The 24,785-nt window shown below is 41.9% G+C and overlaps 1 protein-coding gene across 1 annotated transcript in view; it reads left to right on the top strand.

Annotated features, from left to right (window-relative positions):
- IQGAP1 (IQ motif containing GTPase activating protein 1) overlaps window positions 1–24,785 on the top strand; it is a 112,874-nt gene that overhangs the window by 49,815 nt on the left and 38,274 nt on the right. The window contains exons 5-14 of the mRNA XM_066355761.1: window positions 5,031–5,107; window positions 10,566–10,633; window positions 11,794–11,907; window positions 12,695–12,873; window positions 13,577–13,661; window positions 19,333–19,496; window positions 20,254–20,338; window positions 21,060–21,223; window positions 21,414–21,574; window positions 23,525–23,649. Of these exons, the coding sequence (XP_066211858.1) occupies window positions 5,031–5,107; window positions 10,566–10,633; window positions 11,794–11,907; window positions 12,695–12,873; window positions 13,577–13,661; window positions 19,333–19,496; window positions 20,254–20,338; window positions 21,060–21,223; window positions 21,414–21,574; window positions 23,525–23,649 (1,222 nt within the window). The remainder of the gene's footprint in view (window positions 1–5,030; window positions 5,108–10,565; window positions 10,634–11,793; window positions 11,908–12,694; window positions 12,874–13,576; window positions 13,662–19,332; window positions 19,497–20,253; window positions 20,339–21,059; window positions 21,224–21,413; window positions 21,575–23,524; window positions 23,650–24,785) is intronic.

Here is a 24,785-nt window from a genome sequence, read left to right as displayed (position 1 = left end):
ATGCTCTACCACTGAGCCAACCGGCCAGGGCCAAAATTCACCATTTTAAAATATACAATTCAATGGTTTCTAAAAGTTATTCACAAACTTGTTACATCAAAATTTGACTTTAGGAAATATAAGGAAATATTTTAGAAATGTCATCTTCTAGCTTTACAATAACCAAATTTATAGGGAGTATGAAGGGTCATTTTATTTTATTTATTGATTGATTGAGAAAGAGAAGAAGGGAGAGGGAAAGAGAGAGAGAGAAGCACTGATGTGTTGCCCCACTTATTTATGCATTCACTGGTTGAATGTGCCCTGACCTGGGATTAAACCTGCAACCTTGACGTATTGTGATGACGCTCTAACTAACTGAGCTACCTGGCCTGGCCTGAAGGGTCATTTTATATTTCAAATTATAGAAACAATGTAATGACACTTACTCTTAATATGCAGTTTTGGTGATGGCTAGTTTTTTTTTAACAGCTTTTAGGTATAGTTGATATATAAAAAACCATACATATTTAATGCTGTTTAATGAGTTTGGAATGATAGCTATAGTGTTGATGATGGGAGTGTTTTGCTCAGGAGTTTATTTAGTGCTGCTCTTAGTGAAATTGTCATTTCTAGCTACCAAGTCCTCCCTTGAACCTGTAAAGGCTGTGCTGTATTATCACTTACAGGCATGGACATCCCCCCCCCCATCCCTTTGACCTAAGAATTCCACTTCCAGGAATTGATCTCTCCACCAAAATCAGACAAGTACAAAGAGATGTATATGTAAGGATTTTCAGCCTTGCTTATGGTAGAAAAAATTGATAGCAAACCTCACGTTCCTTCACTGGGGTATTAATTGTTTACAGCCAGTCAGATACCAGTGCAGCCGTTAAAGATGATATCAGAGCTGTCATAGACAGCAGGTCATGGAAAGAAAAAAAAGAAGAAAAAAGAAAAGATGATATCACCCTGGCCAGATAACTCAATTGGTTAGAGTGTTGTCTTGATATGCAAAAGTTACGAGTTTGATCTCTGGTCAATGCACATACAAGAATAGATTGATGTTTCTGTCTTTCTCTTTCTCTCTCTCCCTTCTTCTCTCTCTTAAATCAATCCATAAATTAAAAAAAAAAAAGATAATATCACCCTCTATTGACAAAAGGAAGTTATCTGTGATGTTAAGTGGAAAAAAACCGTAATAGGTTAAAGCCATAAAGACTTTGTGTTCTAGCTGAGATGAGATCACTTTTTGTGAAAAAATAGAGTATTCTTGGGAAAAATCTGTAAGGAAATACAGTTTTCATTTTGGGGTGTTTTTTTTCTTTGTTTCTTTATACTTTTCTATAGACTCTAAATTTTTGTAACCAAAAAAAGATGAAGAAAAAAAAGTGAGATGTGGAGTATTAGGAATTGGCGAAAACCACAGTGCTGAGCTCATTGTTGCATTTCTGTCTGTTGAACTGAGTTAAATCCAGACCTGAGTCTTTGCAGAAGACAAGCTTTTGTCCTCTTTTTTTCAAAGCAGAGTGTTGAAGTTTTCTTCCTTGCCCTGGTATGTTTGATAATTAGGCCCACAATTGCCAGGAAATGCAAAACGTCAACTTCTGACACCTGCTTGGCCTTTCTGTGCACCTGTAACTTCTTGTTCCTGTTTTTTATGTGGTTTGTCCATTGGGCAATGACAATTTAACCTCTTTAGAATGGTACTAAGAGCATTGTTAATAGTTGCTCATGCTAGTAGTATTGTTATCATAAAAGGCTTTTTTTTTTTTAAATGATTGTGTTCTGTTACCTTTTTGGTTTACTAAAAGTAGTGCCTTGTCCTGGACTACCAATTGCAATACATAGAATTTCCCAAAGACTTTTAGGGACAATAGGGTTTTTATAGCTATCAGTTAAAAAAATTTTTTTTTAGTTTTACTGAGAGGAGTGGAGGCAGAGAGATTCCCACATGCACCCCAACTCAGATCCACCCTGCAAGCCCACTAGGGGGCAATGCTTTACCCATCTAGGGCTCCATTGCTTAGCAATGGAGCCATTTTACTAGTGCCTGAAGCAGAGGCCACAGAGCTATCCTCAGCGCCCAAGGCCAACTCTCACACACAAATCGAGGCATGGCTGTGGGAGGAGAGAACACGAGAGAAGGTGAAGGGGGAGTGGTGGAGAAGCAGGTGGTGGCTTCTGTGTGCCCTGACCAGGAATTGAACCCAGGACATCCACACACAGCGGAGCTGACACTCTACCACTGAGCCAACCGACCAGGGCAGCTGTCAGTTTTGAAATGTTCACCCTACACAATTTAGGTCCAGAAGATTTTCTTTTTTTAAGATTTTATTCATTTTAGAGAGGAGGGGAGGGTAGAGGGGGAGGGCATTAACTTTAGTTGCTTCCCATATGTGCCTTGAGTAGGCAAGCACAGGATTTTAAACCAGTGACCTTAGCATTCCAGGTTGATGCTTTACCACTGCGTACCACAGGTACTGCTAGGTCCAGGAAATTGTTGAATAATGTAGCCTAAAAATCTATTGTTGGCTATAATATAATGTATGATATATACAGTCATCTCTTGCCATACCACAGTTCACTTTTCTTGGTCTCACTGTATTGCGGATTTTTAAATTGTATATATCTAGTTTTGTATTGCATATTTTTTGCTATATTGCGGGATTTTTTGGTATATAGGTTTTGTTTTTTATTTTGTAGTGAGAAACGGGGAGGCAGACAGACAGACTCCCACATGTGCACCACCGGGGTGGAGAAGCAGATGGGCACTTATCCTGTGTGCCTTGGCTGGGAATCAAAGCCGGGACTTCCACACGCCAGGCCGATGCTCTACCACTGAGCCAACTGGCCAGGGCCTATAGATATTTTTATATACTTAATATTTTAATTATTTCTGCAGTAAAATAAGCAAAATAAGTACGGGAAAGGTTAATAACAGTATGGGAAAGGTTTATAAGAGTGTGGGGAGGGTTTATAAAACCTTAATATATCTATAAATAATAAAATAAATACAAGGTTGCTACTTTGCGGATTTTCATCTATCATGGGGGGTTCTGGAACCTAACCCCCACAATAGATGAGGAACCACTGTAATCGATAGTCATATACATTATTTATTGGGATTTCTTCCCTAGTCTTTCTATATGGTACATATAGGTTGATTATAGAAACTTATTGTGATAATTTTTTGTTCTTAGCCTTTTGACTGTTTATTATAATTGGTACTATTGGCCATGTCCTCTGTGAAGTATTTAATGATTTGGAGTCTGATTTTTTAAAATTGTTTTTAATCTGCCCAACTAGTCCTCTGTTTTCTGCAACTATTCTATCTTCCATATCCTAGTGGTGGGCATTTCTTATAATACAATTCTTATTTTAGCTATGTTCTCTCATTCTCATAGTTTCAATTATTTTGAAGACTCTGTGATATAAGTTTCATTTAGACATTTCTACTTGAATAGCTTTCTAGCACCTACAATTTCTCATATCTCAAACTAAATCTGCCTTTTCCCCTTCTCTGTAATGAATGGAACCTTGTGATTGTTTCCCTCATTATCCAGTCTCAAAACCTTGGCATTACCTTGGCTTCCTAAATGCAGTTATTCCCCAAGCCTTCTTCACTTATTTGAATTGTCTCTTTTATCTGTTGAAACAGCCTGCCAGTCTGCCTCCTCAGCTTCCACCTCCCCACTGTGCAGTATATCCTGTGTCCTGTCTCCAGGCACATCTTCCCAAGGCTCTGAGGCTCTATTTTTAATTCTTGGCTCCAAAGCTAGGACTTCTGTGTGGCCTGCATATCGAGTTTAAACTTGTCTGACTTTCTCATAATCTGATGCCATCCTACCTACCTTCCCAATCTTATTTTTCTGTTACTTTCTAAAACATGTTCTGTATTGTTTTTGGGAAGACTGGCTCACAGTGATTCTCACCTTTTAGGAGAGGACATCTCGATCTTGGGAAGTGAGCATGGAGAATTGGAAATACTATTTTAAAAGATGATTTGGATACATACCATTTCTTGAGGGGGGATTTCTTCCTTGTGGAGAGCCATGATTCTGTGGGAAGAGCATAAAAGCAAAGAATTGGACACAATGTGTTAAGTGCTGTGATGGATGCAGAGTGCTGTAGGGCTCTCCTGCTGACGTGCCAGAATTCTTCTAATCACCTCCTAATGGAGTCTTTCACTCTCCCATCCGTTTATATTCCCCCCACCCCAAATTACAGCTGGAGTTGTATGCCACCTCATTACCATGAGAGTAAGTTCTGAAATTCAAGGCTATTCCCAGTCTAAACTTACTCTATTCCTTTTCTACCTCATTCATAAATTCATCAAATATAGAGCTCCTTTTTTGACCTTGGCTCTGGGCTTGGCATTGAAGGTGTACCATGAACAGCATAGACCTGGTCCGTCCCTGCCTTCGTGTGTCTTACAGTCTATGGGAGGAGTCACACATGATAATGCAAGTAACTGATTAACTGTGCTAAGTGCTACCAAGGGAAACTACCAATCTCTCACAGCCCCATACATACACATCCTCAATTCTAGCTGCTTCCTCTGCATATCTTTCTACTTCCCCTAAGCCTCTTAACACTTTAACATTTTGTGGTTTTTCCATTGTCTACATGAAGTGATTTATATAGATTGAAGTACTTGGTAAATGTTTCTCGTTGAATTACTCCTCAGTCTAGGCATAGAAGGTAATAACCAGGAAGATTGTAATCCTTCAAAGCCAGTGCTTTAAACTGGACTAGAACTTGGGTTTGATCTGCCTGTGTCTGAGTCTGCAGTACAAAAGTCACTTTCACATACTGAGGGAGATTCAGTGGGTTGACCAAAAAGGCTTATTCAGGTAGTGTTTTTCATTCTGTATATGGCATTTTATTCATTGTATTACAATGAAATGTCTTTTCACCCTGATGAAGTTATTTGCTGAATACCAACAATGTTTTCTAACTTTTCAGTGTTTTATTAATATTAGTGATTGGTGAATGATCAAAAGAAATCCAGTGGATGGATACCTTACTCTACTTTTATTTCTCCTCAGATTTTTTATCCAGAAACTACGGATATCTATGACCGAAAGAACATGCCGAGATGTATCTATTGTATCCATGCACTCAGGTAACCCGATTTTCTTGGTAAAGAAAAATAAGCAGTGTACGTAAATAGTGAAGACAGATTGGTGGTTGCCAGAGCTGGGTTGAGGGGTGGGGGAAGTGGGGGAAGTCGGCACAAGGACCTCCAGTTATTAAATAAATAAATAAGGCCTGGGGATATAGTGGGCAGTATAGTGACCATAGTTAATAGCATTGTTATGTATTTGGAAGTTGCTAAGAAAATAGATCTTAAAAGTTTTCATCACAAGGGAAAAAAAATTCTAACTATTTTTGGTGATAGATGTTAACTAGGCTTATTGTGATCATTTCGATATTATATATATAATGATTATGTTGTACATCAGAGACTACTAATGTGTGTTAATTATATCTCAATTAAAAAGGGCAGTTTAGGAATAACAGCTGAATTGACTGTGGAGCTTTTTGTCCATGGTATAATGAAAAAAGATTTTGCATTAGTTTCAGAATTTTCAAATAGAGTAAGATCCTGTTATCTTAACAAAATGGTGAGACAGCTGTGTTTTTCCAGAGGGTAGGGACAAAAGGTTTATTTATCCCCATTGTGGAAGATAATTCTGCTGTGAAAACTGTTGGAATCCATGGGAGTCCGAAAGACCAGAGTAACAGGCTTTATTGAAAGGAAGAAAGGACCCTGCCGGGCACTTCTCCTGGGGGAGAAGAGCACCAGTTCCAGACTAGGGGCGAGTTATATAGTGTTTGGGAGAGCCTGAGGGGATACTGAGGCAAAAGTCTTGGTATGTCCAGAATGCTCCTCCTTGGGGGCTTGGAGCATGTGGGTGTTGAATCAAAAGTCCTGGTGTGTCCGGAGCCCCTCCTTGGGGCGGCTTCTCAGCTTTTTGGAATTCCTCTGTCTCAAGGGCAATAGTCCAGTAAGGGTGAGGTCTGACAGATAAGCGAAACAGCAAGAGGGCAGTTTGGAATTCACGTATCTATCAAAAAGATGTTATAATCTTTCATTATTGGTCTAGTGTTTCTGTGAACTGTGCATTTCACTTGGGATACAGTCCCTTTCTTTTTAATTAAAATCTCTTAAAAATTATAAATAGTATATACATTTGAAAACTTTTGTTTACCACTTTGTAGCTGATAAGTTGAGTGACAAAATAGACTATGTCTTAATACTCTTTAATAGTACAATCAAATTTTATCAGCGTCTTTAGGTAATACCAGTAAATATCAAATGGTTGATTTCTAATTTATTTAGTTATTTAAGTCCTCACCAAGCCATTTCTTTTTTTTTTTCTTTTTTTTTTTACAGAGACAGAGAGTCAGAGAGAGGGATAGACAGGGACAGACAGACAGGAACGGAGAGATGAGAAGCATCAATCATTAGTTTCTCATTGCGCATTGCGACACCTTGGTTGTTCATTGATTGCTTTCTCATATGTGCCTTGACCGCGGGCCTTCAACAGACTGAGTGACCCCTTGCTTAAGCCAGCGACCTTGGGTCTAAGCTGGTGAGCTTTGCTCAAACCAAATGAGCCTGCGCTCAAGCTGGTGACCTTGGGGTCTCGAACCTAGGTCCTCTGCTCCCAGTCCGACGCTCTATCCTCTGCACCACCACCTGGTCAGGTGCCATTTCTTCATTAAATAAATTTTTTTTAATGCCAACACAAATAAATAGGAACTGAAAGTAAATTTTTTCCCACAATTTTATAGTAAATTTAGAAAATGACTTCATTTTGAGTTCCCGGTTCTTAGAATCAACAGAGTACAAAGTTGGAAGGAAGAGGCAATGTACTATATACAGAGGGGTTAGGGTGGATGGGAGTAGGTACTGTTTCCTAGCGGTCCGTGTTTGCTTGGTGGCCCCGGCACTACAGGAGAGGGTGGTGGGCATGAGTGTGAGATTTCTTGCTTGTCCTGCTCATTTTCTATAGCATCCTGTGTGTGCTTTATGTGAATTATATTTATATGAATGTATATATAATATTGACCCAGAAGAAGCCTATTACCTTCAATGTGATCAAACGTACTAGATCCTTGATATCACTGGAACTAATGTGAAACCTGTGAACAAATATTAACTGAAGACTCTAGGGAGTCTCTTCTGTTGGCTAATGCATTAACCTCCTTTCTAGAAGTTTCCATCCTTAGGCTCTCTTCCTTCTGGTGCATCTGCCATGCTATATCACCAGAGCTCTCTTTCCAAAACAGCCCTACTTATATCAGACCCTTCATAAGCTATATGTTTCTCTGGCTCCTTCCAGTCTCCCCGCTGGCCATTCCCTCCTCTGTAGCTGCTCTAGTATTCTCAGCATACATGCCCTGCAGGTGCCTTTGGCTTTGGCTGTGCTGTTTCCTTTGCCTGAATGCCCTTCCCCAGATCTGACACCTCAGTATGCACCTCTTCACTGATACTTTTTTTTAAATTTGGTATCTTTCAGGCAGAATTAGCTACTTCATATCTTTGTGTTCCTCTTTTTGTAGAAACCTGTTACTTCGAGTGTAGTGTTAGATTGTACTATGATTATTTGTTCTCCTTGGGGGTAAGAACTATGTATTTCCTTTATTCTTTCATTAAAAAAATTGTTTTTGAGAGAGAGAGACAGGAAGGGAGAGAGATTAGAAGCATCAGCTAGTAGTTGTGTCAGTTTAGTTGTTCATTGATTGCTTCTCTTATGTGCCTTGACCGGGGGTCTCCACCCGAACCAGTGACCCCTTGCTGAAGCCTGCTACCATCGGTTCATGTTGATGATCCCACGCTCAAGCTGGCAACCTGGTGCTCAAGCCAGTGGCCTCGGAGTTTCAAACCTAGGACCTCAGTGTGGATAGGTTGACACTCTATCCGCTATGCCACCACCAGTCAGACTCATTAAAATTTTGTTAAAGTTTTATTTATTGATTTGAGAGAGAGAGAGAGGGACTGATGTGTTTTTTCACTTATTCATGCATTCATTCTGTCTTTAGCACTTAGCTGCCTAGCCTTTAGTAAGTAAACAATAAATGTGTGTCAAAATCATACATTATAACAAGTCTTCCTGCCCTTCCTCTAGCTCAAGGGGATATTTTCTGCCCTATAAATAAATGTAAAAGGGCAATTACTTTCCCTTTATCAGATGGTTTTTATTTTTGTCTTGGCTTAGCCAGTAAAGTCTTAGCTTCATTCCCACTGTTTCAGAGAAGTTGTGTGATCTGCACTGACTCCAGCTCGTGCCTTTGTCTGAGCTCCTATGGTTTCTTATTTGTTTCTTAGTCTTGGTTTTTAGTTATATATTGTTTCTTCCATATATTTAATCTTTTATCCCTGTTACATTTTTAGCATTTTAGGGACAGAATACATTTTTTCCCCTGCAGGGCACATAGCATAGTGTTGGACAAACAATGGTGACATGAGAATTCTTTAAAAATGTTCAGCAATGGGTGATATCAAGGGGAATTTTCAGACTGTAGCAATTTGAAATGTATGTGTCTGAGCCAAAATCAGATTAATTTTGATTAAATTCATGTTACAAGAGGTCTGTCTGTCTGTGTCGATAACCTTGCAAAGGCTGTCCCAGTATCTGAACTTGGCAGGCACAGAGGCTGAGCTAGCAGAATTCCTCTCTGCGAGACTTGTAGCCACTACTCTCTGCAGGGCAGCCTGGGACCCAGGTCTTCAGAGTTAACCGTGCCTTTCTAATGAGTCAGAATGAGAAAGGGAGGAAGTCTGCTATTCTCCATTTCTCTTGAATATGCAGTTTGTGCTTAGAAAGTACATACAGAACAGTGTTTTCTGCTTGGTGATCTGATTTCTTTCCTCCCCTAGTAGTGTTTTTCCTGAGGGGTGAACACTTGGTAATGTGTAGGAAATGTGTTTTCCTTCTTGGAGCCTCGTTACTATGAAACACAACCTGTTCAAGGCAGGTTCCTCACTTCACTGTGCTGTGCAGGGTGAACACAGGCTCCTTTTTGCCTAGAATTATTCCAGAGATAGCCACTGAACTTTAGCCAGGCCGAATTACTTTTGTTGATTACATTCTACTCTCAGATAAGACTCCAACTGTCCATTCTTCCAAATATATTATATACTTTATTTCAATGTCCCTTTGGGATTAAATAGACCCACAAATCTTTATCCTAAATTCAAAAAGAAATCTAAAAGCTCTGAAAACTTAGTTTAAGTTTGGTTCAAACTGATTTGTTGGAAAAAAATCTGATCAGAATTAATTGAGGTCATCTGGAATATTTATCTACTCGGAATGATTTATGTGTATATTTCTCTGAAGAAAGGTAATGTATTTGTTTAAGGGGGCTGCCTCAGGGCTTGCCAGGGGTGTTTTATAATACTTGATGCATTGTAAAAACCTTTCTAACATCTGAGAAATCTTAAATTCTTATCTGACCCAAAGATTTTAGAAGTGGGATCATGGACCTGTACTAGATTCTGTTTCCTAATCAGCTGCTGTGTTGGTGTTTCAGAGCTCATATTAATAATCTCTGAGATTAGCATAGTGACTTCTAGTTTATTCTGCTGTCAGCAGAGATCCATGGAATCCAGATAGGCTACCAGCTTCTTTCTCCCCATTGCTTTGAAGTACCACTTTTGTAGGACAAAAGGAAAGAAATCTGAGCTCCATTGTAGGCTAACCAGCATAGGTACCTAACAGCTTATTTGTAAATGGGAGAGCAGGAACAAGGACTGGGTAGTGATGTTAACAGATAGGATTTTTAAGTTCTGGCTTTGAGACTAAGTGCTTTTGATTTTGGGCAAGAGAATATAAGTGGCCATTATGATTTCATTCATAGCTTCAGCATCTCCTTAAAATATTCCTAATAATTAAAATGAGAAAAGAAAGATGGTGTCCGGGTTTTACCTTCTCTACTTTTCGCCAATGCTAGTCATATAACACCTTTAATTTACCATTGAGAGACATTAAAAGCTGACTCACTCTTCTTAAGGCTGTGAAAGCAACATTCTTGACCTTTTTTAGAGTGTGGCAGCCACTTTCCTGTTTTAAAGTAGGAATAAAAGAGGAAGAACTTCTTGGATAAAAATAATTTAGAATTGAGGTGGAACATATTCAGTAATATAAATTCAGTTTAATTAAGGTTTCTATCTGCATCATTTTCATGAGACTTTTAAAAAATATCTTGTTACTTCAAACATTGATCATAGGAAGCTAAACAGAAGTGAAGGTTCTTCATTTACATTAATTATACTAACATTTTTCTTAACACTTAATCACACACTGGATTTGTACTGGAACTTGGATCGAACTTGTGTCTGCTGGTTCCTAGCTCGGCGCTTTTTGTATTACATTATGTGACTTTTTAGGCCAAAGTTATGTAAAACCAGAAAGAGGCTCCGGGTATAGTATTGTAACTACAAAGGGGAATATGGTAGTGTACTGGGAGTCTCTGTGTTCAGTGTTTCTGTTCCATGCCAGTTTTTCCCTCTGAGCAGCAGCAGCCAGGAATGGCTGAGAGGTCTAAATCTTCTGTGCATTTCTGTCTTCTAGTTTGTACCTGTTCAAGCTAGGCCTGGCTCCTCAGATTCAAGACCTGTATGGAAAGGTTGACTTCACTGGTAAGGAGTTACAAACCTAGCAGGATATATTTGATTTATGTGGAAATAGCCTGGAGAGTCAACAAAACCAGTCTTAATGACGTAGGGCTTTGAAAATACTCTGGCAACAGAGATGAAAGTAGCATAAGTAATTTTCTTCTTTGGTGTGGTAGGAGGAACACTAAACTTGGAATTTCAGGCACTGTTCTCTCAGTTATGACATGGGTATGATTAGTGAGTCCTAGTTTTTTTATATCTAAATTGGGAATAATATTAATGTATATAACATTAACATATAACACTGAACACTCATGTCTGTGAAACAAACTTTAGGACAGTCTTTCCCTTTGCCTTCCAGCAAGCAACTACTGTGGGCAGAGCAAGGGTGGGGTATGGAATGAGGAAAGGTGACAATTTTATAATTTTTAAAATGTTAGCTTATTTGGGTAATTTAAAAATTTAGCCTATTTAATTTTTTAATTAATTTATTGCATTTACATAGATTCTAGTGTCCCCCCGAATTCATCCTCCTAGCCTATTTAATTTTAAAGTGTATTTATTTAGCTTACTCTGAGTATTTGCTTTAGTCAGCTGCTTGAACAGATGGGGGCTTGGGTAGAAAAAGGACAGCATTGATTTGATATTGGGTGAGGGTTAAGACAGACCTTTCAAACTGGTGATTATTTTACAGACCTGGGAGTTTAATAAAACTTTTATCTACGATAGTTTTCTTCCAGAGAAGTTGTTCACCATACCTGGGGCAAAGGCCTGGCCTTACATGTTGTTTTCTTTATCATTTGGCTTCCCGCCTTAGAGATGAAATTGGTTAGTAGCTAGTGGTTTGGGTTGGAGAGACGGAGATAACAAACTGCTTGTAATTCACTTCTAACTGAGCTTCCTTTGATGCTGCTCCATTTATAGGTTCGCTGCGGGAAATGCCATAGCAGCAGTTATTTTTGATGTTCTTGATAATAGTATTAATAGTTAACATTTACTGAGCACATGTTATGTACCAGGGACTGTGTTAAGTGCTTTCTGTATATTATCTCATTAAATCCTTTTAACAACCCTAAGGGGTAGATGCCATTTCACCCCATTTCTGTAGTTGAGGACTGTTTCCTCCTCTGAGTTATGGAAAGGTAACTTAACTTGCTTGACTGCATCTCCCTTCTTCCCTGTAGAAGAAGAAATTAACAACATGAAGATTGAACTGGAGAAGTACGGGATCCAGATGCCAGCCTTCAGCAAGATCGGGGGCATCCTGGCTAATGAACTCTCAGTGGATGAAGCTGCATGTAAGAGAAATTTTGTGGGTTCAAATGGGATTGTTGCTACCACATTTCCCCCCTTCTTTTCCAAATGAGAGGACGGGAGATAGAGAGATAGACTCCTACATGTGCCCCGACCAAGATCCATCCAGCAACCCCCATCTGGGGCTGATGCTCTGCCCATTTGGGGGCATGCTAGCAACTGAGCTATTTTTAGCACCTGAGGCAGAGGCTCCATGGAGCCATTCTCAGTGCCTGGGGCTGATGTGCTCCAATCGAGCCATGGTTGAGGGAGGAAAAGAGAAAGTGGGGGTGGGGTGGTAGGGGGGTGGAGAAGCTTTCAGTAATTAATACTATCATGATGATCTTGGACATTAGGAATTTTGCTAGCTTAATTCAATAGACTTAGTTTTAAATACTGTTATAGTCTTTTGTGCTGTTGTTATTTGGAAATAAGAGAATTGATTTTGATTATAATAACTTAGAAAGTGAGTTCTACATTTCAGCACCTCTTTGATTTGCTTATTTTTTATGGTATTTGCATGATGATTAAGGGTTAGCATTTCTATAACAAATTCTCCTTGCAAGGTTCTCTTTTGAATATTTCCCTGTGAGTTTCCAAATTCAGCATCCCAGCTGTGGATCAAAGTTGTGGCTTTGTGTAGTCTAAGGAATCATTAGGATTACCAGACCCAGGGAGCCACTCCTCCAACCCCAGTCGTTATTGGCTATAAAACACGCCCCTCTCTGTAGTAGCCTGTTGCAGAGTGGTTTGTATGTGTCACATACGTCCTTTATATGTTTTCAATTTTAGTACATGCTGCCGTTATCGCTATTAATGAAGCTGTGGACCGTAGAATTCCAGCAGACACATTTGCAGCTTTGAAAAACCCTAATGCCATGCTTGTAAACCTTGAAGAACCCTTGGCTCCCACTTACCAGGATGTACTCTACCGGGCCAAGCAAGACAAAATGACAAATGCTAAAAACAGGGTAAAAATTTAACATCTTTTTCTAATTGATTTATGTTCTAGTTTCTTTTTTGATTTGACTTCATCTTAAAAATTAGTTTTATTGAGGGACAATTTGCATCAAGTAAAATTCATCCATTTTAAGTGTATAGTTTGAAGAGTTTTAACAAATGTATGTGTTTATGTAAACACCTCCCCAAAAGTTCCCAGGCTCGCCTTCACCGCCAGTCTGTCCCCCACTCCTCACCCCTGACCCCAGTCAACTACCAATGTTTTTGTTCCTGCAGTGTACGCTTTTGAGAAATTCATAGAAATGAAATGGAATTACACAGGATGTAGTCTTTTGGCATTAGATTCCACTTTGACTTCTACTTTCTTCTTAAATTTTGTGCAAACCGACGATGGCTCTGAGAACTGGTCCCTGGATGTGCCTGCTCGGCTTAGTCTGAAGCTGCGCCGCTTGCGCCCAAGTGCAAGGACAAGGCTCACGGCGCTCCCTTCTCTGCCTGGCGCCGGCAGAACCCTGGGCTGCTCCTTAACAAGCAGACCAGCTTTTTGTGTTTTAGTTCTAGCCATGTGGCACCCACTTTGTTCTTTACTAAGGATTTGAAGCCACACCATTACTTGCTCTTGGTTCTGTTATGGGGGGAGAGGAGCTCAGGTGTATTTCTGTCATCTTCTTAGAGACTTGAGCTAATCTAATCACACTTCTAACATGTTTTCAGACAGAAAACTCTGAGAGAGAGAGGGACGTCTATGAGGAGCTGCTCACTCAAGCTGAAATTCAAGGCAATATAAACAAAGTCAACAGTAAGTATGCCCCTGAGTCAGGCATCTAAGGGGATAACAGAGACTGTGACTGTTGCTCAGTTCTTGGACCGGTGAAATTATTTATTTATTGTAGATGTTAGTGGAATTGCATAGTAACTATTGCTTATGACTGTGTTTTGTATTCATGTCTCTGTTAGCTACTATTGTTCTCGGCCAGGTCCTGGATCCTCCATCTGTTCCACTGCTGTGGTTCTGGGCTGAGCTTTCTGGCTGTTTCACTCTTCACCCTGCATTACATACCTTAAAAATCTGAACAGGAATTTTATTTTTTCAATTTTTAAAGTAATATAATAGCTTTGTTTTTCTGTTAACAACCAGTACAGTTTATCTAGAGGTAAAAAATAAAAAACCAGACCCCTATCACCTAGAAATAACCACTATTGATTTTTTGGGTTTTTTTTTTTTTTTTAATTTTTTATTTATTTACAGGGACAGAGAGAGAGAGTCAGAGAGAGGGATAGATAGGGACAGACAGACAGGAACGGAGAGAGATGAGAAGCATCAATCATCAGTTTTTCGTTGGGACACCTTAGTTGTTCATTGATTGCTTTCTCATATGTGCCTTGACCGCGGGCCTTCAGCAGACCGAGTAACCCCTTGCTTAAGCCAGCAACCTTGGGTCTAAGCTGGTGAGCATTTTTTATTTGCTCAAGCCAGATGAGCCCGCGCTCAAGCTGGCGACCTCGGGGTCTCGAACCTGGGTCCTTGGCATCCCAGTCCAACGTTCTATCCACTGCGCCACCGCCTGGTCAGGCGACTATTGATTTTTTTATGAGTAATCCTTTTAAGACATATTTAAACAAAAATGAGATTTCACTAGTCATACTGATTTTTGTATACATGTGTTGCATACTTTTAAGAAATTAATTTCTTAAAAGTATCATTTTCATTTTGTCCCTCTTCTGCTAAAGGGCCTGCGTGGGTCCTTCTGACTTGCCAGCCCTAATGTGGGAAGGACCCAGCCCAGTGCAGTTCTTCATGTGGTGTTTTTTGCATATAACTGTAGAAACTCGTTTGCCTAATTATCTCCTATTTTCATTCTTTTGTTCATAACTCATTAAGTGGCTCTGGAGTGGTACCGACCTGGGATTTGGCCTCTTGCCTTCTTTTCTTTCTTTCCTTCTTTCTTTTTTTTTTTAATCAAGTGAGAGGTGGGGAGGCAGAGAGACAGTCTCCCGCATGTGCTCTGACTGACAGGGATCCACCCTGTGAGCCCGCTACCAGGTGATGCTCTGCCCATCTGGGCCACTGCTTCGTTGCTCAGCAACCAAGCTATTTAAGTGCCTGAGGCGAGGCCATGGAGCCATCCATCCTCAGCGCCCAAGGCCAACTTTACTTGAACCATTCCAGCCATGGCTGCAGGAGGGGAAGAGAGAGAGAGAAAAGGAGGAGGGGAAAGGGTAGAGAAGTAGATGGTCACTTCTCCTGTGTGCCCTGACCAGGAATCAAACCTTGATGTCCATATGCCCAGCTGACTCTCTACCATTGAGCCAACCAGCCAGGGCCTGGGTGTCCTTTTATATATAGTTGTCTGTGTGAGAAGAAAGGTCAGTACGTTTCCTGCTGTATAAAATACTTCCTTTTGCTCCAGGATTTTTTTAAAAGTGTTCAATTCATATTCTTCATATGTGATCAGAGAAGCAAGATAATAAAATATTCCTCAAATAGATTTTAGCACAGTAAGGAATTTCAGGGCAAGTTGGTTAGGACAAGGCACTAAAGGTGTATGAGGTGCAGTCAGAATAGAGAAAGGAATGATGACTTCTCCTTGGAGGTTTGTCTGAACGTTCACTGGGATTCTTACCAGTAGATAAGATGACAGAAGGTAACAGAAGGCACAGATGAGGCAGAGTTCTCCATAGAGGAACATTCTTTTACTCATTGAGAAGAAATTCTGAGGCATGAGGAAGTTGTACATATGCTAGAAAGATATAGAGAGGTTAAATTAGGTTCCAGGGATTATTTTACTGTAATTATAGATAAGATCTTTCCCCTGGGGCGTGAGAACCAGCATGAAGCAGTTAACACTGCCCCAGAAGAAAGCTGCATTTAAAAATAAGAAAGAGATTTTATATTTTTATTGAGTAGAATAGGGGAAATTGGAATGAGATAATTAAAGCTTAGTGGGAAAAATTGTTTAAATAATGTTTTAAACTTTATCACGTTTGCGATGTAAATATTAGTGTTTATTTGCATATTTGCATAATTAAGTAAGAAGTTTCTGTTTCCAGTGAAAGCATAATTAACTAGATCCTTTTGTAAATATTCTGAGTTTCTGCATTGCCTAACTAGGGGAAGCCTGGTTGTTACCTATGTTGATTTTTGTTTATTTTCCATCCCAACTACTACAAAAGCTCCACAGCTACATATGCAGCATACAGTGGTGCTCAGCCAAAGTTAAAGGAATGGATGGTTAGTTGGCTAAGAGCCTGCTACCATGGCTCAAGGGGCCACCAGCTTGGTGTGGTGATCAATTAGCTGAATTGCAGGCATAATTGTTGGGAAGAAGTGAGCAGTCTCGGGGTCTACAGTGAGACCACAGAGCCATGGGAATGTTTAACCTTTTAGTCCTGTTACCTCTTGTTTTAATTTTAGTTCTGCTCTTCCTCATGACCCTCTAGTGCAGCGGTTCTCAACCTGTGGGTCACGACCCCGGCGGGGGTCGAACGACCAAAACACAGGGGTCGCCTAAAGCCATCGGGAAATACATATTTTATTTAAAAATGTATTGTATAATAAATATGTATTTTCTTATGGCTTTAGGTGAAAAATGTATTGTATAATAAATATGTATTTTCCGATGGCTTTAGGCGAAAAATGTATTGTATAATAAATATGTATTTTCCGATGGCTTTAGGCGACCCCTGTGTTTTGGTTATTCGACCCCACCAGGGTCGCAACCCACAGGTTGAGAACTGCTGCTCTAGTGTATTTGAGGCTTAATTTTCCATTAGACTGTTTTGTTTTCTTTCTAATACCTTATATTAATTTCTTTTTTGCTTTTTTACTAATGAAGACATTTGAAATTGGGAAGTAGTCAAATGTAAATTTTTTTATTTTTAGTGTTATTGATTTGTTTTGCTACTTTAATGATAAAATTAGATGTTTCTTTCTGTGTGGGGCATTGGAGGGAGAACTCCATTTTCTCTTCTAAAATTTGGGAAATTTAAAATAATACCCTCATTTCTGATATCAGAAAATACTTTATTCTGACTTTTAACCTAATACCTTATTTATTTTAAAATTTACAAAGTGACTTTATGCATATGATTTTATCTAATCTTAGTAACACTGTAAGGAAGGTATCTTTATTATTTTTTTAGATGAAGGCACGTTTGGGTTTTGATTGTCAGATATTGTACTGAGACCTGTGTGACCTCAAATACTGGGCCAAAAGCAGGGAGTGTCAAGAGGGTGTAGAGTAGACAGTCCCTTCCATCCCACAAGGTCAGACCGTCTTGGTGTCACACTGACTACTCTGGCTGGGCTGTGTTGAGGACATGCCAGACTAATGAAGAGGTTCTGAATGCTGTTATGTGAGAAATGATTGTGGGCCTGGTCTGCAGTGGTGCAGTGCATAAAACATCGACATAGAGCGCTGGGGTCGCCAGTTCAAATTCCCCCAAACTTGCCTGGTGGCCAAGGCACATACGAGAAGCAGCTACTATTATGAGTTGATACTTCCTGCTCCTTTCCCTGCTTTTCCTGTCCCTCTCTCTAAAATCAATAAATAAAATCTTTTTCTTTTCTTTTGACAGAGACAGAGAGAGTCAAAGAGAGAGACAGACAGATAGGAAGGGAGAGAGATGAGAAGCATCAATTCTTTGTTGCAGCACCTTAGTTGTTCAGTGATTGCTTTCTCATATGTGCCTTGACCAGAGGGCTCCAGCAGACCGAGTGACCCCTTGCTCAAGCCAGCGACCTTGGGCTTCAAGCCAGCAACCTTTGGGCTCAAGCCAGCGACCATGGGGTCATGTCTATGATCCCATGCTCAAGCCAGCGACCCAACGCTCAAGCTGGTGAGCCCGTGGTCAAGCCTGATGAGCCCACACCAAAGCCAGCGACCTTGGGGTTTAGAACCTGGGTCCTCTACATCCCAGTTTGATGCCCACCAGGTCAGGCAATATATAAATAAAATATTTTAAAAGCTCTGGTTAGGTGGATCAGTGGTAGAGCATCAGTCCAGTGTGTGGATGTCCCAGGTTCGATTCCTGGTCAAGCAACCATCTGCTTTTCCATCCCTCCCCCTTCGCGCGCTCTCTCTCTCTCTCTCTCTCTCTCTCTCTCTCTCTCTCTTCTCCTCCCCCAGCCATGGCTCAATTGGTTTGAACGCATTGGCCCTGGGCACTGAGGATGGCTCCATGGAGCCTCCACCTCAGGTGCTAAAAATAGCTTGGTTGGTAGCAAGGCCACAGATGGGCAGAGGATCAGCCCCAGAAGAAGGTTGCCAGGAGTCTCTTTCTTTATCTCCCCTCTTCTAAGCTGGAAAAGAAGAAAAAACAAAGATGGAGGGCACTTAAGGGTCTGGAGTCTGGAGTGGACTGTCACAGGGCAATGAGGATTAGATGTATTCAAGTATCTGCTCTAGGGTGAATTTTAAAATTTTATAAATAAATTTATTAGGGTAATAATTGGTTAATAACAATAGGTAAGTTTTAGTTGTACAACTTTATAATATGGCATCTGTATATTCCATTGTGTGCTCACCACCTAGTGTCTTTCCATCACTGTATACAGGGTGGGGCAAAGGTAGGTTTATGGTTGTTCGTGTGCCAAATAATACAATAATTAATAAGTAGTAATACAAGAATAAACTCTGTGTTTCATGTACTCTCAACTCTAAACCTATTTTTGTCCCACCATGTGTTTAATTGCCCCACCTCATCCTCCCTAACAATATTTTTGAAACTGAATTGTCCAAAGAGTTATAAATTTCTGTGGGAGACACATTCTCCTGTTTGGTAGTTTTAGACAATTTGGCTTTTTTTTTTTTTGTATTTTTCTGAAGCTGGAAACAGGGAGAGACAGTCAGACAGACTCCCGCATGCGCCCGACCAGGATCCACCCGGCACGCCCACCAGGGCCGATGCTCTGCCCACCAGGGGCGACGCTCTGCCCACCAAGGGGCGATGCTCTGCCCCTCCGGGGCGACGCTCTGCTGCGACTAGAGCCACTCTAGTGCCTGGGGCAGAGGCCAAGGAGCCATCCCCAGTGCCCAGGCCATCTTTGCTCCAATGGAGCCTTGGCTGCGGGAGGGGAAGAGAGAGACAGAGAGGAAGGGGGGGGGGTGGAGAAGCAAATGGGCGCTTCTCCTATGTGCCCTGGCTGGGAATCGAACCCGGGTCCCCTGCACGCCAGGCTGACGCTCTACTGCTGAGCCAACCGGCCAGGGCCCAATTTGGCATTTTAGAAGGAATTTAGGCATGTATTAATCTAGATTGGTACTTCTTACTTTGCTACTATACTGGCATATGGAGCCCTGGGGACTGGCTTTAAGGTTCTTTTTCATTCCCCAAATCTGATGCCTCTGCGATAGTCCAGAAGAAAGGGTCCCTGAATGCTCTTTCCCTAATCTGACTCGAGGTTGGTTTGTGGGGGGGAAGCTATCCTGTGCTATACTGTTAACAGTGCTTGCCTTCTTCCTCCTCAGCATTTTCGGCACTAGCAAACATAGACCTGGCTTTGGACCAGGGAGCTGCCCTGGCCTTGTTCAAGGTCCTGCAGTCCCCAGCGCTGGGTCTGCGGAGCCTGCAGCAGCAGAACAGTGACTGGTACCTCAAGCAGCTTCTGAGTGACCGACAGCAGAAGAGACAGGTGAGAAGATTCGGGGGCCAGCCTGCACAGGTTTATGCACAGCCATCTGAATCCGTGCGGTTGCTTAGAGACTTACAGGCCTTTTTTCTCTAGTATAACTTTTCCTTCTGCATATAAGTTGGGCTTTGAAAATATCCTCAGGTAAAGTACACATTGTCTTCAGCCCTCTTTGGTTTTAGAATTGTAAATTCTCTTTTATGATAATAACCCTGTCTCCCAATCTAACCCCCCTTCCTCTAAAGCCTTTCGCTTACTCCCACAACTAAAAGCCACTGGGGAAAATCTGAGATTTTTTACTTTCTCACTTCAGTTATTTCCACTTTAAAAACCATACCTCCCTGGTGTCCTGTGGCCACCACTGGGGAGGCGCCCACTGTGCAGCAGGAGCAGACTATGGGATTGAATTTGGTGGACTTTCTCAGAACAAATATGAGGGGCTTTCTTTTTTGTCTAAATAAGGGCACATATGCGTTTTGCGAATTCCCAGCGTACCGTGGCCAGATTAGCATAAGTGTGCTAGTGATTCTGTACCCATTTTATCCAGGGCATTTTGATGTTTCTCACAAAACACTTCTCTAAATGCACTGGTGTCCAGAAAGTCACTGTACCCCAGACTAGGCCAGGGCTGCCACTTTGGCCACACTTGTCCCTGAGGCTTTCTGTCCCTAGTGACTGCTGTGGAGGTGGGAGAACCTGAGGTCTGGAAGCAGAGGCAGCAGTACTGTAATCTTGGCGTAAACGTTCTTGTTTTTCTCAGGGTGGTCAGGCGGATCCCCTGCAGAAGGAGGAGCTACAGGCTGCAGTGGACGCTGCCAACAGTGCTGCTCAGCAGTATCAGAGAAGTAAGAGCCCCCCCGCAGGGTGTCCTGAAATACTGGGGGAGTGGCTCCATGTCATTGGGGATCTGAGGTTGGAACCTCTTACCCCTCATGACACCCTGAGCCTCCTAGCCCTAATCCGTCTCCGGGCGCCGTTGGTAGGGTTCCTTTGTCGGTGTGGCTCCCTTCAGCTGGTTAGGGAACATCTAGAGCAGATGAGACTTCAGGGATTGATAGGTAAGATTTGGACGGTGAAAGAGGAGAGGGAAGGACATTCCCAATATGGGGGCAACGGGTAAGGAAGTGTGAGCTGAGGTAAAAGGTATATTGAAGGGACAGTGGGTAGAGGAAAGTTTTTGTAGATGCTTTGCGCTGGGTTGTGGAAGGTAAAGGCTCAGGGAGATGGTGGAAAGCTCCAAACACAGCTAAAAAGGCTGATGCTTTTTACTTATCGGCTACAGGGAAGGGACAAGGCATTTAGGGGGATAGTATGGTGACTGTGGATGATTTGGAGTGGAAAGAAAGCATGGGGGAGGAGACAGGAGGATGCCTTATTGCAATATAGTTTGCGTGGCGCACCATCCACCCTCACACAAAGGAGACAGCTTTCTAAAGACCAGAGTTCCACTTCAGGTGGCATGGCTCACAGTTCATCCAGACTGTAACTTTGTTCTGTGACAGTTGGCATCTTCTTCCCCTTGGGGCTCTCTTAGCCAACTGTGTTTCTGACCCTGTTTTCTGCCAGGGCTGGCAGCAGTTGCAGCGATCAATGCGGCCATCCAGAAGGGTGTCGCTGAGAAGACTGTTCTGGAACTAATGAATCCTGAAGCCCAGCTACCCCAGGTGTATCCATTTGCTGCTGATCTCTATCAGAAAGAGCTGGCCACCCTGCAGCAACAGAGTCCTGAAGTAAGTAACCAGGACATGTCCTGTTTCTGGGCAGAATGCGCTGGGAGGGAATTTAATACCCACTTCGTGGTGTAGTGAGTGCATCAAGTTTTTAACCAGAAACTTAGACTCCTTATGTTTTTATTACATTTCTAATCTCATTGGTGTTCCCGAGTGTCTCCTCACTGTCGCCCTCGCCTTCTCTGTCCAGCATAGCCTCACGCATCCTGAGCTCTCTGTCGCAGTGGAGATGTTGTCGTCCGTAGCCCTCATCAACAGGGCTCTGGAATCCGGAGACATGAATACAGTGTGGAAGCAGTTGAGCAGTTCAGTCACAGGCCTGACCAACATTGAGGAGGAGAACTGTCAGAGGTGGGTTCCCGCATGCTGCATTGACTCCTTCGATGGCTGTTACCTCTTTCATGTGTCATCCCTGTTTTCTTCACAGGCACTGTGACTTATCATGTGGTCATTCTTTTTTTCTATTTTGATTCATTTTATACTTTTTTATCTTGAAGGATTTATAGTAAATTAACAGATATCCTGATGTTTCACTTCTAAATATATAAGTATACTTATCTAAAACAAAGAGGATGTGTGTTATATAGCCAAAATAATACCTTTTACTCTGACAAAAGCTATAACACTTTTTTTTTTCTTTTGTATTTTTCCGAAGTTAGAAGTGGGGAGGCAGTCAGACAACTCCCACATGTGCCTGGCCGGGATCCACTCGGCATGCCCCCAGGGGGTGATGCTCTGCCCATCTGGAGCATTGCTCCGTTGTGGCCAGAGCCATAGTGCCTGAGGTAGAGGCCATGGAGCCATCCTCAGTGCCTGGGCCAACTTTGCTCCAATGGAGCCTTGGCTGCAGGAGGGGAAGAGAGAGACAGAGAGAAAGGAGAGGGGGAAGGGTGGAGAAGCAGATGGGCTCTTCTTCTGTGTGCCCTGACCAGGAATCAAACCTGGGACTTCCACACACCAGGCTGATGCTCTATCGCTGAGCCAACCGGCTAGGGCTTGTAATACTTCTTTATAATATATTCTTTAAATCTAATCCATCTTCATACTTCCTCACTTGTTTCAAGACTGGCTTCAATGGGTTTGTTCAAACCAGGATTCAGTCTAGAACCGTATCTTACATCTGTCCTGTGTGTCCCTTAGGTATCTTAATCCAAAATTGTCTCTTTTTTTCCATGATACTGATTTGTTAAAGAGACGGGGACAATTGTCCTATAAAATGTCCCATTCTGGTTCTGCTTGATTTCTGATACTTGTCCTATTCCTTTAAATTAGGAATTAGGTCTAAAGGACTGTCAAGATTCAGTTGAACATTTTTGGTGACGTGTATTGCATATTTTCTCACGTCAAGGCTCCTGAAATCTACTATCTTGCCATTAATAATACTAAGATTAATCCTTGAATTAGGGAGACAGCTTATCCCTCCAAAGGATATCTGTGTTTATTCCTCACCAGACCATACTTCCTTTTTGTACCTTTTGCTCTATCAAAATGTCCAGTTCCTTATTAACAATTCATTGACTTAGTATTTTTAACCCCAATTGATAATCCTTGCCTAAATCAGTACTTTCAGTAAGAGCTGCTGAATGATTTATTGATCTGTCATTCATTCTACATTTCCTAGCTGGTGGATGGCCTTGTTTTTATTTTGTCTGTAGAGGAGAGTACTTGAGCTGCTGCCTCTCTCTGATTCTAGAGTGGGTCTTGCCTGGAATTTAGAGTCTGTTAAGAATAGAAGATAGCCTTACATTTTCACATTTTGTTTAAGGTAACTCCTCAGTCTCAAAGCTGGCCTCTAGAATGTATCAAACTGTTAGAGGACCTTAACTATCTGTGTTCTTTGGATACTTTGCTCCTGGTCTTCTCATGCCTGTCACCCACAATAACCCTGAAGGTTCCTTTTCTTTTTTTTTTCAAGGTTTCTTTTTTTTTCTACAAAGACAGAGTCAGAGAGAGGGATAGATAGGGACAGACAGACAGGAACGGAGAGAGATGAGAAGCATCAATCCTTAGTTTTTTATCATGACACCTTAGTTGTTCATTGATTGCGTTCTCATATGTGCCTTGACTGTGGGCCTTCAGCAGACCAAGTAACCCCTTGCTTGAGCCAGCAACCTTGGGTCCAAGCTGGTGAGCTTTGCCCAAACCAGATGAGTTCGCGCTCAAGCTGGCGGCCTCGGGGTCTCGAACCTGGTTCCTCCACATCCCAGTCCGACGCTCTATCCACTGCACCACCACCCGGTCAGGTGGTTCCTTTTCTTATGTTGCACTTCATTGTCTTTTTTTGTCTGGGGACTGGGACAGGTATCTCGATGAGCTGATGAAGCTGAAAGCTCAGGCACATTCAGAGAATAATGACTTCGTTACATGGAATGACATCCAGGCTTGTGTGGACCACGTGAACCTGGTGGTGCAGGAGGAACACGAGCGTAAGTATTCCGCTCCCACCCCCCACCCCCCGTGTGTCACAGTGAAAGTGGTGTTAGTCCATGAGCTTGTTCTAAACACTGCTCCTGGAAGGGTTTTTTGTTTGGTTTGGTTTGGTTTCTGGAAAGGTTTTTGAAAATTGAAATATATATACATAAGACTCAAAAATCTAAGGTTGGATATTATTTTTAAAGCACCAGGCAACTGCTCTAATTAGGTATGTAGGTAATAAAAACTAAAACTTTCAGGAGATGAATTGAACACGATCTGTTATTTATTTATTTATTTTTTTGTATTTTTCTGAAGCTGGAAACGGGGAGAGACAGTCAGACAGACTCCCGCATGCGCCCCACCGGGATCCACCCGGCACGCTCACCAGAGGTGATGCTCTGCCCCTCCGGGGCATTGCTCTGCCACGACCAGAGCCACTCTAGTGCCTGGGGCAGAGGCCAAGGAGCCATCCATCCCCAGCGCCTGGGCCATCTTTGCTCCAATGGAGCCTTGGCTGCGGGAGGGGAAGAGAGAGACAGAGAGGAAGGGGGAGGGGGTGGAGAAGCAAATGGGCGCTTCTCCTCTGTGCCCTGGCCGGGAATCGAACCCGGGTCCCCCGCACACCAGGCCAACGCTCTACCACTGAGCCAACCGGCCAGGGCCTGATCTGTTATTTTTGAAGACTATATTTATTGATTTTATAGAGAGAGGAGAGAGGGATGGGGAGAGGAAAGTATAGTTGTTTCACTTAAGTTGTTCACTGCATGCTAGTTGCTTGTCGTATGTGCCTTGACCTGGCAAGACCAGGGTTTTGAACCAGCGACCTCAGCATTCCAGGTTAATGCTCTATACACAGGCCAGGCCAATCTGTTATTTTAAAATGCTGTTACAACCAGTAGTTCCGACACTTAACTCCCTGGAGTTAGGTCACATTGCTTGGGTTGAGGGCACAGTCCTCCACGAGATTTGCCACTTCAGACGTCAGTTTTAAGTCTGGAGTTCTCGGGTCACCACGTTTCTGAACAATTTTTTGTATAAATTCAGGTGCTTCCTCTACCCACTCAAGTTCAGTAATTTTTTTGGACTGACTCACAAAACTCAACAGAAATGCTATACTTAGGATTATAGTTTTATTATAAGGGATACC

Source organism: Saccopteryx leptura, chromosome 13 (assembly GCF_036850995.1).
Source record: "Saccopteryx leptura isolate mSacLep1 chromosome 13, mSacLep1_pri_phased_curated, whole genome shotgun sequence".
Taxonomy (NCBI): Eukaryota; Metazoa; Chordata; class Mammalia; order Chiroptera; family Emballonuridae; genus Saccopteryx; species Saccopteryx leptura.
This window is presented reverse-complemented; position numbering and strand designations above follow the sequence as displayed.